This window comes from Gossypium hirsutum, chromosome D08, assembly GCF_007990345.1.
Source record: "Gossypium hirsutum isolate 1008001.06 chromosome D08, Gossypium_hirsutum_v2.1, whole genome shotgun sequence".
NCBI classification, from domain to species: Eukaryota; Viridiplantae; Streptophyta; class Magnoliopsida; order Malvales; family Malvaceae; genus Gossypium; species Gossypium hirsutum.
The window spans coordinates 40,736,741-40,757,270 of NC_053444.1; the positions used below are offsets into that span (position 1 = coordinate 40,736,741).

Here is a 20,530-nt window from a genome sequence, read left to right on the forward strand (position 1 = left end):
TTAAAATGAAAACATTATACAGAAAAATAAATACTCATTATCCAAATTCAATTAACGACACTTACTTGAACTAATTTACTTTGTTGGGTCGATTTTTTAACTTTAGGTTGTTAACATCGACAATCTTCTCCCTATGCAAATCTATTTATGAAAACAATCTGCTCAAAATTTGGACTATGAAAACCTTTCCACATAATGTCATCATTTTATAAGAAACTCTATCACCGAATATGAAAAATAATTTCAAAATGCTAGAAAAGATTGGACATGACAACTTAAAAAAAGACTTCTAACAAAAAGTCTTTTTTTTTTTAAGTTTTAAAAAGATTCATGTTTTGCTGGAAAAGATAGGATGGGATGTAAATTTTATATTGGGATTCTCAAGTTTCAAAAATTTTAACATGAGATTTTTTAGTTTAGGATTTAGGGTTAGGGTTATGGGTTTTCATAAACACGCAATGAGGGATGCGCTTTCAGCCTCCTATCCTGCCACGTTAGTTGAAAACGCTCCTTGAAGAAGGTGTTTTTGCCTTCTTCCTCCATAAACGACCTATTTCCCTAAATTTTAAAAAATCCGATCTAAATCCATAAATTTTCTTCAAAATCAACATTTATCCCTAAAAAAAACCCTTCGTATTTACGTGTTCAGAACAATTAAATTTTAAGCATTTTTTAAACAAAACGAAAAAAAAGGAGAAAAAAGATTAATGGGATAATATGATGACGAAAACTAAACAAACTAAAATAATAGTTATAAGGATTTATTTCAATCTTCAATTTTACAACATATATATATTAACTCTATTTAACTTGTTCGCTTCTTTAAACTCTTAAACTTGCGTTATTTATTAAATAATCTCAAACTAATGAAAAAATTATCAAATTTGCTAATGTGAAATACACGTGCATTGCCACATAGATGTCACGTTAGCAATTAATTAATTTTTAAAAAATTTAAAAATTATTTAAAAATAAAAATATTAAAAATTAGAAAAAAATATTTTTTAAAATTTTAAAAAATTAATTAATTGCTAACATGATCTACACGTGGGTGTGACATCAATAAAATTAAAAATACATTAATTTTTTCATTTATTATGGGATTATTTAACAAACAATATAAATTCAATAGCTTAAAAAGACGAGAGATGAAAAATTAAGTATATAACTAAAATAACCTTTTTTTTATAAAATTGAAAAGTAAAATAAATCAAGCTTGAATTTTAACCACTTAAAATTAACGGTCTATGTGGTAGACTTCAAGCAGGACCACTCCTTCTCCTACTTCAAAAATTTTTATTGTTAACATAATTTTTTTGCACTGTGCCATTATCTAATATGGCAACAAATATAATGTCCCTTGCCATTAATGGCACATGTTTGAACACAAAAAGAAACCAAACAATGGAGAAACATGTACATTTGTAGATATTGAAATTAAGTTTTAAGAGGTCTAGTAAATTTTTAAAAAAATTTAAGAATTTAGATCACATCCCAAAAATTAGGGGTAAGTAGAATCGGGTTTGTGAACAGAGAGAGAGAGGGCATGCCCTAATTTTTGAGATTATCTATGCATTTTCAGGGAAAAATGAGTTACTAGTTTGTTGGTTACGTGTTGCTGAAATTGTCCTTGAAACGCCCTTGCACCATTTTATTATTTTGCAAATTTTGCTTCAAACCTATAACATCCCAAATTTTTGGTTTAAAGTTGGTAAAATTATTTCAATAATGAATAATTGGTCTAATGGTTAAGAGAAAGCAAGGAGATAGTACAATTTGCTTAGAAATCTAAGTTCAGTTCTCTTCTTTAACAAAATAGCTTAATTTTGCTAATTTTTCTCCTTCCCCTATTTTTGTGCCACCTATGCCTTTTAACCTAGGTATAAATATCACTTTTTCACTTATTTTTCAACCTTAAGTCAAATTTTCTCCTACCCTAGTTGTTCTCCTCTCCTTTCTTTTTTTTCCTCTCAAAGTTTCTTTCTTTCACTAGGATTTCATCACAGTTATGCCGCCCCATTGTTAGATTTTTTATTTTTTTTCCAGCCACCCTATTGAATGTCTAAGCCCTCTAAACCAGCCCTATTTACTGCCTTAAACTTCCATTTTTTTCCGCTCCTAACAACCACCTTTATTGTCCATTGTCGCCTATTCTCTCTTATTCATATCAGTGTCGATAAGTCCTAATTTTCTTTCACTGTTTTTGTGCTTCGTGTGTCGATTTTTGGCTGCTATTTTTACAGTCAATAAATCATCATTCCAGACATTAAAATTGTTCTTTTTGGCTGTCTAAAGATCCCTCATTGTGCCATCCCAGATTTCTCTTCAGTTGTCACTCTACTATTGTAAATTTTTTATTTTTCCCTCTGTTTGGATTTGATTTAGACGTTCCTAATTGAGTAATTAACTAAGATGTTCATTCAACAACTCAGATATGGGTAATGGGTAGTGCAAAGTGCAAACTTGTGTGAGATCTTACATTGTTTTGCTTTGTTAATAATTTTTGCTTTGGCCGATTGCTTTAAAGTTTGAATGGGAGTTTTTGGTTACTAATTTTTAGGGATTAATTATGTTTAGGTGATGCTTTAAACGTCCTGGATCAACAGTGACTACAGATCTCGTTCCCGTGTATGTTTCGCATCAAATTAGTGTAAGTAGCCTAGTCGATTTGGATCTGAAAATTGTTATGGTAACGTTGATTTGATTGAACCTTTAAGAGGGTGTTTTAGGGCTTATTTGACAAGGTTTTAACTTGATAAATATTGTATTTTAATTTTAGGTTCAGTTTAAGTCTAAAGGAGGAATTGCGGGTTTCACAAGTACTGCTACGGTTGTGCGAAAATAAGGTGTGGGTTCTAACCTATAAAATTTAAATGTTAAATAATGTTATTTTAATAATTAGAATGATGGTTAAGATTGCTGGTCAGACTTAATTAAATGGCTAAGTGATTTTAAGGTGGCTGAATCAGGTACATTTTAAGCCCTAGTTAAATGGCATGTTTGCAAGGTTGCATGAGTGATTAAATGTTTGAATGTCTGGTATTGGTATGAATTAATATGAATTATTTTGTGATATAATACATGTTGGTTGTATGAGTAGCATGTATTAGAATGAAAATAAAATGTATGTTTGGGTTAAATGCTATGAAATATATTGAATGAAAGACTGCTACACATGCATTGGAAATTTGCTTATGAATGATAATAAAACTATGGCATGTTGGAATGTAATCATATTGATGGTTAAACTAAATGATTGATAAATGTTATTACCGAACGAAAGTGAATGTTTTTATGAGAGCATGCAAAACATACTATTGAAATGAGAAAGTAATATAAACATGATTTTGATTGAAATTTATATGGCATATCGCATGTTCATGGGTTGGGATTATGTGGATGACGGAGGAGTTCCGTGGAGTAATGGCGGCATATTAAGTCATCATATATGTTGTCAGTGCACTACACTGAGAGTAATGAGGAGAATGACGATTATATTGCATTTATTTTGAATGGTAGTATATCTGCAATACGTATAATGGTGGTTTAACCACATCGAGCTCAGCTCGCAATGTATGGAGTTTGGCAGATGAGTTATGGGGAACTCGTTGTGTGTAGCGGATGGTTAGGGTAGAAAATCATCATGCATTATGTTATGTCCGTGACACTTTCGAATTGTAATGTTTATGCTATGTTTGTGTCACAATGTTATTAATGGCGAATGATATTTGAATGTTCTTATTGTTTAGACTCACACTGAGCTAGTTAGCTCACCCCATAGTTTCAACCATCTCAAGTAATGCTCGAGACTAAGATCAGACATGGCATGCGGACATACGACGAACTTCGGACTTATAAATTATTTTGCTTATTTTTTTTCTAAATTTATTTGGTTTTTGGACTGTAAATTATTTGGTCTGTGGTTTGGGTTTTCTCTTTGTTTTGGGGTTTTTATGCATGCATACTCATCTCACTGATTGGATTTAGATGCTTATTTTGAAACCGAACAATGCATGCTACTCGAATTAAATTAAAGTCATCATATTATCTTGCCGCAAAATCCGTACTTAAATTTCTGAAAAGTAAATTATAAGTCAAATATGTTTCCAAAATTAATAAGAACTTTTGTTTAATTGGATATAATTTTAAACTCGGTAACACTAACGTTTTTATAAAATAAAAGCCATTACGGTTTTCTGAAAATAAGCAAACACTTTAAAAATAAATTTCTAAAAGTTTGGTTGTTTTTATTTAGTCATTTCGGTGGTTAATGTGACCTCCAAAATTCAGTCGCAAAGTCTAAGTCGAGTTTAAAGTGCTACAATTTAATTAGAATTTTTTTAAAAAAATATGAATTAATTAAACTTTTTTTTAAAACTTTCAAAAAGAAATAAAAACTTTCAAAAACTTTAGAGAAAGCCTAATTAAAATATTTGAAAAAGTTTGAGAAAAAGAAATCAAAATTTTGGAGGTGCAGTAAGGATCCGCCTTTTGAGTGGGGGTGGTTGTCCTAAAAGCCCAAAGCCATTTCATTGGGACCTTAGAAACCACTGGAGCAAGTGATGAACATGAAAGAGGACAGATAGAGAATGCAAGGAACACGTGGCGATGGGGCATGGAGGGTGGGGTGGGATTCGGTACTCGCGATAGTGGGGTACGGCTATATCCACCCCAGATTCGTGGGTTCATTTCAATTTCAAGGGCACGATAGCAACGTCTCCACACGTGTTAGCGTCAAGTAACTTTTATTCAGCTCACCCGCATAAGATTTTTCTTCTGTTGTAAAATAAACAAGAATAAAAACTACTACTTTAGCATCAAAGATCTTTGTTGGGCCGTCAAGATCTTTCGGCCACTCTCATTTCCAAATGCGTGTCGCTCAACTTCCACGTTTTAAATCGCCAAAATGGTTCAAATTCACATTTTTCAGTAGGAAGTATATTTACTGATTATATCATTTATGAAATATCACACCTTTAATAAATATATAAGAATCATTTCTCTACAAGAAAACATATATTTCATAAAAACAAATCCTACATGAGGAGACAAATAAACTGCATGAGGAGAGAATTAAAGGGATATTATATTTCTTTATTTTTTAAGGTGGTCTCACTTGAGTTAATTATTATGAATGGGTTTGGATGACTGATGCGTTTATTTGTAGTTAGTATAAAAATAACGGCGACAATATTAAATACTATAGCGATATTGTAGCGTGAGACAAAAAATAAACTAAACACATTCACCAAATCCAAACTCACCCCATATATATAACTATCTTAAAAATGCTTGTTTATTTTGCTAATTTTAATCAAATACTAATTAACATTCACCAATGCCGCTGCTAGTTTGTTTTAATGATTCTTGTTCTTTTAATTTCTTTTTCGAAAAACTTAAAGAGTTACTTTCATGATTTTTTTTATAACCATGTAAAAGTTTTGTGTCCATGAGATTATAAAAAAGAAGTAAAAAGAAGAGAAAGATACTACATCGACATGATTGGGTATGAAAAAGAATGATATTTGATTAATATGGCCTGGAAGTGGAGGGCTCGCTCAGGACCACCACATACACCGCCGATGCCTAAATTCTGAGAGCGATGCCAAATTCATTAACATAGCGAATCGGAATGGCTGCCTTGTTCAATTATTACCAGTAATACACTGCTACTAGCCTTCGATATTAGTGGTTTGATAGCTGTGGATCGAAAAAGATAGAATGGTAGCAGCTAGGGGCTTACGTGTTCCAAGAAAATGAACCCCACGAGAAGAAACGAATGTGGGGAATGCAAGGGGCCCCATGCTCATGAATCCTCGTTTTCGGTTTTGCTAGTGGCGGCGCACAATGATATCGATTTTAACTTTTCGATTTTGTTTAATTACGTTATAATGTTGATATATGCCGATCCGTGTGGCATATCTCATAATGCTTCTGTTTAACCGTTACTCTTGTAGTCCACAAAAAAAAAAAAATCTCTATATAAGCGACGCTCTCATTTCATGGTCTCAACCAGAAGAGGAAACAAACAAACAAACAAAATATCATCCGCCATTTTCCTGATCTCCATGGAAACCAACTCTGATTGCTTTTGGCTTTTGTTTATTGCTTCCAAATGCAAAACTTTCTCCTCTCAAAACTCCATTTGGCTTCTTCTTTTACTTTGCATGGGTTGGCTGGGTATGACCCTCTGTTTTTGGTTGTACCCTGGAGGCCCTGCCTGGGGTAAGTATCATTGGCTCCGCAAGAGAGGTGCCACGAAGCACAATAACATCATTCCAGGGCCACGAGGTTTCCCAGTGCTGGGAAGCATGGACATCATGCTTAATCTGGCTCACCATAAAATTTCTGCAGCAGCTAAGTGTTTTGATGCTAAACGGCTCATGGCCTTTAGCTTGGGTGATACAAGGGTTATGGTTACATGCAACCCTGATGTAGCCAAAGAGATTCTTAACAGTTCCGTTTTTGCTGATCGTCCAGTGAAAGAGTCGGCATACAGTTTAATGTTCAACAGAGCCATTGGTTTCGCTCCTTATGGGGTTTACTGGCGAACCCTCAGAAGAATTGCTGCCACACATCTATTTTGTCCTAAACAAATCAGCTTCACCGAGGCACAGAGGTCTGATATCGCCTCTCAAATGCGTTCTATAATAGCATGTCGGGGTGGAACCGGAGAATTCTCCGTACGGGATATACTCAAGAAAGCATCTCTTAACAACATGATGTGCTCGGTGTTTGGCAGCAAGTATCAACTTGGTTCGTCAAATACTGAAACTGAACAACTCAGCCAGCTTGTCGAAGAAGGTTACGACCTATTAGGGAAGCTCAATTGGTCTGATCATCTCCCATGGCTCGCTGGTTTAGACCTTCAAAAAATCCGGCTTCGATGCACCCAACTTGTTCCCAAAGTGAACAAGTTTGTGAGTAGAATCATTCAACAACATAAACTGCAACCTGAGACAACAAACCATGATTTCGTGCACGTTTTACTTTCTCTTACTGGACCTGATAGACTCTCGGACAACGATATGATTGCCGTACTTTGGGTAAGCAACAAAGCAAGCAATTTTATTTTATTTTTTTATAGGCATGGTTTTTTGCTTTCTAGCTGTGATGGGAAAACAGTCGAAGATGGAATCTTGGATCAGTTTGATGATTAGATTACGATAATATGTACATTTTCTTAGCTTTTAAGTACAATTAATTGCTTTGTCCTAATTACGCAGGAGATGATATTTAGAGGAACGGACACTGTGGCGGTTTTAATAGAGTGGATACTAGCGAGAATGGTGCTTCACCCGGAAATCCAGTCAAGAGTGCAGGCGGAGCTTGATGAAGTTGTGGGGAAATCACGAGCGTTAATGGAATCAGATATTCTATCGATGGTTTACCTGCAGGCAGTAGTGAAGGAGGTTCTGAGGCTGCACCCGCCTGGCCCACTTCTATCATGGGCCCGGTTGGCAATCACAGACGCTACTATTGATGGTTATCACGTGCCTGTTGGGACCACAGCCATGGTTAACATGTGGGCCATCACCAGGGACCCAGAAATTTGGGTGGACCCACTCAAGTTCATGCCAGAGAGATTCGTGTCCAAGGACAGTAGTACTGATGTGGAATTCTCGGTGTTAGGGTCAGACCTCAGGCTGGCGCCATTCGGGTCAGGCCGTCGGACTTGCCCAGGTAAGACGTTGGGTTTGGCCACTGTTAACTTTTGGGTGGGATCCTTATTGCATGAATTCGAGTGGGTGCAATCGGATGCTAATCCAGTTGATCTCACCGAAAGGCTTAGGCTCTCCTGCGAAATGGCTAACCCTCTTAAGGTCAAAGTGCAGCCTAGGCGCAGATGAAATGATAATCGCACAATTTATGATGGTTCAATCTGAGATTATATACTATCCTTATTTAGTAACCAGTTGTTAGAAATATATGGTAAGATTTAAAATGTATATATCTCGATGTTTTCTCTAGAAATATCAATGTTTCCTGACCTACGTCCCTACTATATATATGGATAATACTATGTAATTTTATTTAACTGCAATAAGGTTTTGATCGTCTCACTTTTCATTTCCTTTTTCAATTTCCAAAGGCAACAGTTAGGGAGGCTTTGGTATGGAAAGTTAATAACTTTTCAAGGAATGTATTGGTTAGAATGTTATTCTAACATTTGGGATGAAAAAATTAATTTACTTTTATTAGAATGTTTTCTACTAAGTTACTTTTATCACCAGCAATGAAAATTGATTCTCTTAATAATTGGCGTAGAAGTTATTTTTCCATATTTCGAAAGTAGCTGCTTCGGCTTCAGCCACTCGAATTTTCGATATTCCTTTTTATTTCTCATCAAACGAATGGCATCTTCTTCTGGAAATCCTAGCTATTCTTAGCATGATATCGGGGAATCTCATTGCTATTACTCAAACAAGCATGAAACGTATGCTTGCATATTCGTCCATAGGTCAAATCGGATATGTAATTATTGGAATAATTGTTGGAGACTCAAATGGTGGATAACCCCAAGGGGTTGCGGGTTTTTTTCTACCAATTGGAGCCCTCCCTTCACCACCCCCATGGGGATGGTCTATAGGGTTCATAATTACTCCTCTTACTACAGGACGCTTACCTAGCCAACATTTAGATCTGGCTCTACCCAAACTTTTCTGGTTCACCCCAACATTCCCCACCTGTCCGACTGTTGCTGAGCAGTTTTTGGATATCAAACGGACCTCCCCAGAAGGTAATTTTAATGTGGCCGATTTCCCCTCCTTTGCAATCAGTTTCGCAAGGAATGTAAAAGGACAAAATTATCTTTTCAATTTATTCAATCTAAAATAATAAAAAAAACACAATTGTTGCTTGTTTTCTCTTTTTTTCAGTTGCTACAACTTCGATTCATTATTCTAAAGCTTAAAACTTAAAATTTAAAACACAATTGTTTTCTCGTTTTCTAATACATAAAACTTAAAACCTGTAGAATTATATAATTGTGTGAAAAACAAGCTATTCATAGATAATATCCTATTGCTCCAGCAACAACATTAACATCACCTACTCTCAAATCCAATTTTTAAATTAATTCATAGCCTAACTTTCTCATCAACAAAAATTTATTGGCATGCCACCTTAACAAAGCTTACATAAAAAATTATGTGTTCAAAAAATATCTAACCGCTATCGAAAAATATGTTACATCTAAATCAAACTACTAGTTTAAAAATTAGCAGTAAGATATTCAAGTCATATATATAATATATGAATATACTTGAATTTATACCTACAAGGTAACGAGGAAAAAATTATAAATTGTAAACTTTTATAACCTTGACTTAACGTGTAAGGTCTTTTTAATGTGTTCATATAACGGATTAGATCAGAACGTGAGAGAATCATACTTTGTTAATAATAAAGATTATTGAAAATATTATTATTAAATATTTAATTTAAATAATTATTAATGATAAAATTTATTTAAAATATTAAAATACATTAATATTATTTTTATTTAATAAGGATAATTTTGTTAAGTAACCTTACATTCTTAGGAAAGTGTTGAGTATACCAAACACGTTGGCTTTCTCAGGATTTTAATCAATATTTTCTAGTGTATATCAAACGTTGTAAAATAACCTTCTTAGCGATGACATTCCCATCAATCACATTCCAAGTTAACTTTATGAACGAAATATTGACAACAAATATATTATATATATATATATAGAGAGAGAGAGAGAGATCCATTTGCATCAGTGTATAACTTAAGTGGTTTTACACCATTCCATAACTTGTTATACGATTAATATTTTATCTCATATTTTATTCTTCATTTATGTAGATCATGCATGTCAAGTTTGGCATAAATTAAAAAGTTCTAACTATTTCTTTTATGTAAAAAAATTGTAACCGTTAAACATATATTAATATAAACAACTGTAAAACCCCAATTCAACCGTCTGACCGGCAAACGGTGGTGTTACTAGAAAAGCAAAAAACATTTCGTAATGAAAAAAACTTTGGTTTTAGTAGCTAAGGCAATCAATATGATTTTAATAAAACAATTTTAAAATGACGTTTAGTGAAATAGTAGTTTTAAAACAAGACTAGAAGAAAATAAAACTATACATTCCTAATGTCATACAATGGATTAAAAGAATTAATACACAAATTAAGGGAAAATAAGAGTAAGCCTTAATTTGTATAACATAAAAGTTTACAAAGTGCCATCATTCATTATATACAAATGAGTATATAGAAGAAATTCAAATCCGCATTTACATAATCCCATTTCAAGAGACTTAAACCACATGCCACCTCGATTTGATATACATGTTACAATAGAATAATGAATGGCTCACAAAAGAATTTGTTAGCAGGTTGAGTCCCTTCAAAAGTCCACTTTCTTTACAAATCCTAAAAATGATAGGGGAAACTAGGTAAGTTCATAATGAACTTAGTGAGTTCCAACAATAAATAATATACTTTCGAACAAGGTTCTCAAGAAGTAAAATTAAGCCAGGCTTTTACAACACTTAGTAATACCAATAATTACCACAGATACCCAATATAGTTGCGTACGATATGTTGGTGGATTCATAACACCAAACAATTAGGGTTCATTGGCGGATACTATCTGCTGTAAAATGCAGTCACCAATAATTAAATTTCATACAAATATTAGTCATGCCTGATTACAAAACACAGACAATTTCACACCACAACCAAGGTTAGTTCATATGCGGATACTTTTCACTGTTAAGCACTAATCACGTAGATACCCATTCATTTAAGCACTGTTCACGTGCATTAACTTTATGTAACACTTGCATGCTTTGCATGGGCTGTTCATGGACCCTTTTCTTTGTAACACCCTTCACCAGTCTCTAACATCAGATTAAGGTTACGGGATGCTACTGCACATAACATAACAAAATCATGCTATATCAATTCAAATTTCTCTAAACAAACTTTAATCATCAATCATATAGTAAAAACATGTTATTCATACATTATGAGGCTTAATCGAGCTTATGGAAGCTCTAAAAAATTCTAAACAAAATAATGACTAATTTGAAACATTTCAGAAAAGTATGGTAAAAATATAAAACAAGGGTCACACGGCCGTGTGGAGCTAAACCACATAGTTGTGTCCCCAAACCGTGTAACAGGTTGATGCCGTGTACTTCAAGGTCACACGGTCGTGTCGCCAGGTCGTGTAACTAACTATGGCCGTATGAACTAATTGTCACCTAAATTATAAAGACCATATGACTGTGGCAAATGCCCATGTAAAGCACGTGGCTGTGTGTCAAACCATGTTATAGACCGTGTGTACTTATAAGTTCCTTTTCAAACAAGTTACAAAACCTTAAGTTCTTTTACTTTACAAGCAACTATTAAATCATTCTTCAATCTATTCAAATCAAATAAAATATGCCACAAATTACACAACCTAACCATTCATACTAGAATATATATAAAAGCACCAATGTGCATTTTACCATAAGTGTATTCCAAACCATACATTTTTATCAACCTAAAACAAGCCTATCTTTTACCAAAGTTGATCGTATATGTATATCTCAAACATACAATTACCTATATACATATTCAAAGCTTACCACATCAATGAAACAACTTAAACCAATAAATGCATATATCACAATTATCAACTAACACATATACCATACATTTTATTCAAGATTTACCATTTCCCAACTATTTCATGAACCAAGATCAAGCAAACCATCACCACACATGCATTCATCACATACTATATAAGCATACCATAAGAATATTTAAATTCAACATTATAGAAGGCAAATTACATCTTCAACTTATAGCTTCAAACCAACAACCCAAAGATCACCTGTATACATGCCACAAAACAGAATAAACAAGTCAAAATCTACCAAGACTGAAGCTTGATAGTGTGAGCCTTGGAAATTGATCCAGTTGCCTAGTTCTACAAAACGCCAACTACAGAAAATAGGAAATGAAACAGAATAAGCTTATATAGCTTAATAAGTTCATAAGTACTTCCATAAAACTCTTACCTTAGTTTACAATTAAGTAAAAAAATATAGATAATGTAATACGATTTCCTTTCAAGACATTTAAAATAACAAGGTGAGTATTTCACGTATTGATTGTATAATCTCTCAATCACTCAGTAAGGCATGCTTCTCTATCATTCAAAAAGTAATATCCAACTTATAAATCATATTAACCAATTAATCACGACATTTCATATTCACATTCATATACCATTTCTTTTAAACATATAACTCTATCACCATATATTACATTTACAAAATGAGTCTTTCAAACATATAATTATAAACTTTACAGTAATTGTGATATCGTTTCAAAACAACCTTTAAACATATATTCATCATATATTCAATTTCAACAGTTAACATTTCAATATTCATATAAACACATCATTTCCAAGCAATTCAGAAGTCAATACATACTTTCTTTAACAGATATCTCGATGAACTATAACAAAAAGAATTTGGATACTCGAGTAACTACACTATACCAGAGAGCACTGTAGTGCTATCAGAGGCACCGTATTGCATTCTAACTCAATTGGCATACTAATTGTACCTTAATTGTTTACTACGTTCAACTGGGCATTTAAACAAGATTTTGTAACATTTAATAATCAGAGGCATTTTCACATTATCAATACATATGCTATAGCAATTCATGTTCATTCAAAAATCCATCTAATTCATATTTCACCAGTATTTAACATTTCTCAATTTAGTCATTACTTACATTAGCAATTATATATAACATTTTCCATGTCAACTCACAATACCAATAACAATATAAAAATAATTCAACAGCAAACAATATGTATAACACCTTTTAATATGCTATGAACTTACCTAACACAACCAACAAACCAATTTGTTTGTAGGGTTTATTATACAATTTTGCCTTTTTCCCCGATTTTCCTTTGTTCGATTCAATCCTTGATCATGTGAAAGGTCGAATGTCTAATAATGCTTGAAACTTCTCCTTCACTTATCCATGGTGATTTTTTGGTGAAAAAGAAGAAATAAAAAGATGATACATTTGTTTTATATTTTATTACCTTTTAATTAATATTTTAACATTAAAAAAATTAACATGTAAATGGCTAATTAATAAGCACTAACCGTCCATTACACTCAAATAAGGGTTAATTTTCATTTAAACCCTTGAGCAATCATTAATAAAACATTTTAGCTAATAAAAAACAATAACGATTAACTTTTACAGTTTTTACAATTTAGCCTTTTTTTCCTTAATTAACCATCCAAACACTAAAATTTTTAGACCAAACTTCAATTCACCTATATAATAGCTCCGTAAATATGTAATAAAAATATTCACGAGTTCGATTTATAGAAATGAGGTCCTTATACCTCATTTTTCAAAATCACTTGACTTTCGGTACACACCACTTGTACCTTGACTAACTGACCAATTAATAAAAACTATTAAATCACGATTTACTATTATACTATATTTAAATCATAATTATTAATTAAATATGTCTATGAACTCTCTCATTAGAATTGTGGTCCTGAAACCATTGTTTTCGACATCACTGAAAAACGGGCTGTTACATCTTTACGTTAGCTTCCAATCCACATATCTCTCTAAAGAGCCATAGTTTCATATTCGGAGTATTGCTCTATTGAGCGAGTATTCCATACATCCAATTGAACCTCCGCAAATCTTCCTTATTAATTTAAACACTTACGTGTTCCCCGTAAGTCTGGGATATTCGGTAATCTCGATTTGCATTTACATGACCTCTTAGAGGTAAATATCATATCATATCATAATCTCCATACATTTCTCCCATCACATCTCAACAGTTTCCACCATTTCCCCCATTCCATCATTTCGGATATAGAGCTTGTGCACCAAGGAAGAGTGTCTATATACAACCATTCATGCATATATTGTTATCATTTTAGTTTGTTAACACAGACATGCACAGTTGATTTGAAACAAACTTACTTACTTGACAAACAACATTATCATGAAATTAGTTGGGATTTAACAAGAATACAAGTGAAAGGACCTCGCCAAAGATTTCTAGGAAAAGCCTTGACTATTCTATGAGTTCTTTCCCTTTTGCACTAGGGCCTTCTCCTGTTTGTTTAGCTAAATAAAATTAAACACTCTATTAAGTACAGAAACAACTAAACTTTTAATGTAAAAGCAAGAATTGAAAACATGCAAGCGTTAACTCAAAGAAAGTTCCCTTCCCTTTGACCTCCAATAGAAACCCATATAAATGGTTTATGTAACCCTGTCATTTCCTAATATTAAACTAAAGAATAACTCAAGAATTTACCAGCAGTTGGCTTAAAAAAGTTAGATACGAATCAAGCAAAACTTGTACCTTCTTCACATAGTGAAGAACATATTAGTTTTCTTCTTGAATAACAAAGATAAACAGAGAAATGTAAAATACAGTCCTTCTCCATTAAGCTTTTATCCTATTTATATAGGAATTAGTCCATAATTCCACTATAAATGTTACCTAATCACTTTACATGCATACACAATTCCACTAATCACACATGGTTCCACTAATCAATCATAATTCCACTAATTAAACACCATTAATGAGGCTCTATAGATGTTATCCAAAATGACACGTTTCTTATGTAAGACTTAACACGTGTCCTGTACGTGTCTTATCGATTGTAGATTCTAAATTAACAAACTGATGCACCACTTTTGAACTCATCAATAATGGGTTTACAACGAAAAAGCTTGCCACATACGGAATAGGAATCTGCAAGATGGAGGAACCTAGCGGAACATTCCACAAGAGAAACTTCGCCAAAAGAAACAAGTCAATTCTCGTGAATTTGACTAGGTCATACATGAGTCATTGCCAACCCCACTTAGTCAACCAATAAAGTGCAGATAATAAATACTTAAGGCATGACAACTCTCCCACCCTTAGAGAATTTCTTCTTCGAAATTTCTTACCTGTGAAGAGATAAAGGTATTGCTATTTCATAATGCTTTCTCTTTTCACATGGACTCTTCCACTTTATGATTTTTCCAAAGAACTTTCACCGAAGGAATCCTTTTGTTCTTAAGCTTTTTTACTTCTATATCCAAAATTTGGACAGGTTCTTCTTCATAAGATGGGTTTGGCTTCACATCTAAGGTCTCCAGTTGTACCAGATGACCCGAACCCTAACGATATTTTCTCAACATCAATACATGGTAAACATTATAAATTTGGGATAATTTCGGCGAAGAGGCTAAATGATACGCTACGAGCCCTACATGTTTCAAGATCTTGTATGGCTTGATAAATCTTAGGCTAAGCTTACCCTTCAAACCAAAATGGATGATCTTTTAGGGTGAGACTTTAAAGAAAACTTTATCGCCAACTTCATAGAAGATGTCACTTCTTTTACAATCCACATAAGACTTTTGGCGACCCTAAGCCGCCTTCAAATGGTTTCTGATAATTAGAATATTTCCTTTTATCTCACAAACTATATTAGGGCCAACTAACTTTCTTTCACTGAGCTTCATTCAGCGTATTGGAGATCTACACTTTCTTCTATACAAGGCCTTAGAAGGAGACATACTGAGGAAGGCGTAATGGCTATTATTGTAGGCGAATTCTACCAATGGAAAATATCTTTCCCAGTTCATTCCAAAATCAATCATAAAGCTTCTAAGCATGTCCTCTAAGACTTGTATCACTCTCTCAGACTGATTGTTTGTCTGTGGATAGAAGGCTGTGTTGAAACGAAGTTTGGTTTCCAAGAATTCTTGTAGTTGTTTCCAGAACCTAGATGTAAACCTCAGATCTCAGTCAGATACGATAGACAAGGGGATGCCATGCAAGATAACTATCTCTAATATATAAATCTTCGTGAGTCTTTCTAAGGAATAGTTCGTAAGAAGAACTACAAAGTAAGCCAACTTGGTAAGCTTATCCAGAATCACCCAAACTATATTTTTTTTCGATGCACTGGGAGGTAAAACAGAAACAAATTCCATAGTAATCTTATCCTATTTCCACTTTGGAATTTCTAACAGGAAAAGCTTTCTTGAGGGAACCTAATTCTCCACTTTAACTATTTGGCAGGTTAGACATTTTGTTACGAACTCAGATTTCCCTTTTCATCCTCGACCACCAATACCGACTTTTCAAATCACGATACATCTTGATGCTTCCTGGGTGAAGTGAGAAAGGCCCCTGATGAGCTACTTTTAGAATTTTTTGCCTTAAATTATCCCCTTCAGGAACATACAACCTTTCCATAAAATGCAGTTCACCATCCACTCCAAGGCTAAAATTTTTCTCATCACCGAACTTTATCCACTACTTTAAGTCACCGTATCTTGAATCCTTTAACTACAGCTCCACAATCTGGGAAAGGAAAACAGGTCGTACTATTAATTTAGTGAGCAACAACCCATCATCCATCAGGAAAAATCTCGCGTGCAAAGAAGCCAAACCTATTATTGACTTTTTGTTCTATGTGTCTGCCACTACATTTACTTTTCCTGGATGGTATTTAATCGTCAAGTCATAGTCCTTCAGCAATTCCATCCAATGTTGTTATTGCAGGTTCAAATCCTTTTGAGTAAATAGATACTTCAGGCTCTTCTGATCTGAGAATATGCGATACTTCTCCCATACAAGTAGTGCCTCTAAATTTTTAAAGCAAGAACAACAGCGACCAATTCCAGATCATGCTTTTGATAGTTCTTCTCGTACAATTTAAGCTGGTGTGACACATAAGTGAATACTTTCCATTTTGTATGAGTACACATCTAAGGTCATTCAAGGATGCGTTGATACAAACCACGAACTCCACCTCAAATTCAAGCTGAGAGAAAATTGGGGCTTCAGTCAGAACTGTCTTTAACTTGTCAAAACTCTCTTGACACGCTTCACTCCACAAAAACTTATCACTTTTCCTTAAAAGTTGTGTCATACATGCTGCTAGCATGCAAAACATTGTTACAAGTCTTTTATAATAACCTGCCAAGCTCAGAAAGCTTATCACTTTAGTGACATTCTTTGACGAACTTTATTCCAAAAAAACTCTAATCTTCTCATGTTCCACTTTGATACCATTAGCAGAAATAACATGGCCTAAAACTGGACTTTGCTTAACCAAAACTCGCATATTCTAAATTTGGCAAAAAGTTGATTCTTTCGAAAGATATTCAGTACTACTCGCAAGTGTTCCTTATGCTCAGCTTCTCTCTTAGAGTACACTAAAATATCATCATATGACCACAAACTGATCCAAATAAGGTTAAAAACCTTATTCATCAAATCCATAAACACCATAAGAGCATTTGTCAAACTGAAAGGCATTACCAAGAACTCATAATGCCTGTAACGGGTGTGAAAAGCGGTCTTTGGAAATATTAACTGAATAGTATCCGGATTGGAGACCAATCTTGGAAAATAGTTTGAAACCTTTTAGTTGATCAAACAAGTCTTCAATTTTTGGTAGAGAATACTTATTCTTAATTATCACCTTATTTAACTTGTGATAGTTTATGCATAACCAAAGTGTTCCATCCTTCTTCTTCACAAACAGTACCGATACACTCCCTAGAGAGACACTAGGTCTGATGAAATTCTTATCCAAAAATTCTTGTAGTTGATTCTTCAACTCTCTTAGTTCTAGAAGTGTCATACAATAAGGACCACATGAAGTAAGAGTAATATCAGGTGTGACTTCGACCGAAAACTCAACATCCCTATTTGGTGGTACGTCTGAAAGTTCTTCTTGAAACACATCTAGAAACTCACTCATGATTGGGACTCGATCTATATCCTTCCTTGCCATTGTTGAGTCCAAAATTTTAGCTAAATAAGTATCCTCTCTTCTTAAAAACAATCTTCGAGCGGTGACAGCAAAAATCACATGGTTTCTGATGTCGCATCTTACTCCAGAAATAAGCACTTCATTACCCTCCCTAGCTACCATTGCACACCCTTAGCATATTAGTCAATAACCACATCATGTTTAGCCAGCCAATCCAAGCCTAGGATGGCATCGAACTCATGGAAGCTCAACAATAACAAATTCGTCGAAAAGATGTTTCCACCAAATTCCAGTGGACAATCTTGAATTACTCCATTAACAACAGTAATATGACCTAGGGAGTTGGTAACCAGCACACTTATCTTAGTAGGGACTACTTTGAAACTCTTATCATCTATAAACTTAGTGTAAATATACGAATGGGTTGACCCTAGATCTAGCAATACATGAATGCCAATGCCAAATAAAGTAAAATTACTAGTTATCACATTCAGAGCATTTGTATCTTCCTTGGCTCGCATCACATAGGATTTAGCAGAGGCCTTTAAACTTGGGTTCATTGCAATCCTTCTTTAAACTCCCTGAGTGGTATCGGACTTCATGGTTACTCCCGATCTCTTTCTAGGTTGGGCTTCGCAAACTATTTGCATTGATTGCTCAACATTTTTGCCTTTTTTTGGGCAATCCCTGACAAAATGATCAAGTGATTCACATCCATAACAAGCATCCACCACTTTCCAACAAGTCCCAACATGACTCCACCTACAAGTGTTGCAAGTAGTAGCCTTTGCCTTCTTAGAGCCATCAGTGCTCGCTATGGAAGTGGCTTGTCGAACACTTCGATCACGATGGAATCAAACTATCTGAAGGTTTTTAGAAGGTGCATGAGAAAAGCTCTTTACATCCATGGGCCTCTTAATCCAATCGCAGAAATTGAGCTAGTTACCCCACGTTTGTTCCTCTCGAGATCCTTGACCTTATTCCTCTCATGGACCATCATCTCCCTCATTTGGGCCTTAGCCGTCAAAACAACAAATCCCCTAATCTCTAGTGCAGACAACAACACTCTAAATTCTTTATTTAAACCCCATTCAAACCTAATACAAAGGTTTTTAATTTTCGGTACCATCTCTCGGTAGTACTTTCTCAATCTAATGATTTCGCGTTCATACTCCAAGACTGTCATCCTCCTTTTCTTGAGCTCTAAAAATTCTCTCTTTATTTTCTCGATAAAGAGCTAGTTGATGTACTTCTCACGAGACTTCTTCAGAAAAAATTCCCCATTCACCTATTCCTGAGGGATTATGCTTATCACAATGTGCCACATTAGTAAGCCTCTTCTTCAAGCAAAGAGACTGTACAACGGAGACTATCGGATGGGGTACATTGTAGTTTTTTGGTTACCCGGTAGACTCTTGAAAGCCAATTCTTCACTACAACAAGATCATCATCCTTTCCTTCATTGAACTCTTTAGCTCCCCTTTTTTCGCATTTGCATTATAGGGACTTCCCAAGACGGGTTCATGGCTAGAGCAGGAGGTGTAGGAGCCACTATTTTTGTCATTTTAGTATGTCTTTGAGGAGTGGAGGATGGGACAACATTTACGAATCAATCAAACCACTGCACCATCATTTCTAATAGGCTTTACGGGCTTTGCCAGGTATGGCTCCCCGACTCTCTGAGGGGCCAAAACCTCTAGATTGTGAAGGGGAATTGCTCTATATCTTTTCACCAATAATAGCTCGAGACTTGTCGATATTAGGATCAATATTAACTACAAAGTACAAACTCAAATTAGTATTTCAATAAGGGACTGGTGAGAGACCTATAACATGTATATCAAGGCCTGTTACTAAATTCAGTATTCCGAGAATCGACTAAATTGAATCTCTGATACCAATAAAACTTTAACACCCCGATTCAACCATTTGACAAGCAAATGATGATGTTACCAAAAAATAGAAAACATTTCATAACGAAAAAAACTTTTCTTTTAATAGTTAAGACAATCAATACGATTTTAATAAAATAATCTTAAAATGATGTTTGGCAAAGTAGTAGTTTTAAAACAGGAACAGAAGAAAATAACAATATACGTTCCAAATGTTATACGATGGATTAAAATAATTAAGGCAAAAATTAGGGAAAATAAGAGTAAACCTTAATTCACATAACATAAAGGTTAATATACTAGCGAAGTGCCATCATTCATTATATACAAACAAGTATATATAAGAAATTCAAATCCGCTTTTACATAATTTCGTTTCAAGACACTTAGACCACAGGCCACCCCGATTTGATATATATGTTACAAAAGAATGATGAATAACTCATAAAAAATTTAGCTAGCAAGCTGAGTCCCTTCAAAAGTCTACTTTCTCTACAAATCCTAAAATGGTAGGGGAAACTAGGTAAGTTCATAACTAACTTAGTGAGTTCTAAAGATAAATAATATACTTTCGAATAAGGTTCTCAAGAAGTAAAATCAAGCCAAGCTTTTACAACACTTACTAATACCAACAACTACACATAGATACCCAATATAGTTGCGTACGATACATTGGCAGATTCATAACACCAAACAATTAAGGTTCATTGACGGATACTATCCACAATGCAATCACCAATAACTTATTTTTTATGCGAATATTAGTCATGCCTGATCACAAAACACAAAAAATTTCACACCA

The 20,530-nt window shown here is 34.2% G+C and overlaps 1 protein-coding gene and 1 long non-coding RNA gene across 3 annotated transcripts; both read left to right on the plus strand.

The window, feature by feature from the left end:
- The first annotated feature begins 1,912 nt into the window (after positions 1-1,912).
- Positions 1,913-4,060, plus strand: LOC107911632 (uncharacterized). 2 transcript variants are annotated; one of them, XR_001687948.2, is made up of 4 exons: positions 1,913-2,465; positions 2,578-2,650; positions 2,780-2,846; positions 3,750-4,060. It is a non-coding gene; the product is annotated as an uncharacterized lncRNA (long non-coding RNA). The 2 variants fall into 2 exon arrangements; XR_001687947.2 differs by having other exon boundaries at positions 1,913-2,650.
- A 1,850-nt stretch (positions 4,061-5,910) lies between these two features.
- Positions 5,911-8,764, plus strand: LOC107911625 (cytochrome P450 78A3). Its single transcript, XM_016839492.2, has 2 exons — positions 5,911-7,046; positions 7,227-8,764. The coding sequence occupies exons 1-2, from the start codon at positions 6,003-6,005 to the stop codon at positions 7,848-7,850; spliced, it is 1,668 nt and encodes a 555-aa protein (XP_016694981.1). The 5' UTR covers positions 5,911-6,002; the 3' UTR covers positions 7,851-8,764.
- The last annotated feature ends 11,766 nt before the right edge of the window (positions 8,765-20,530 follow it).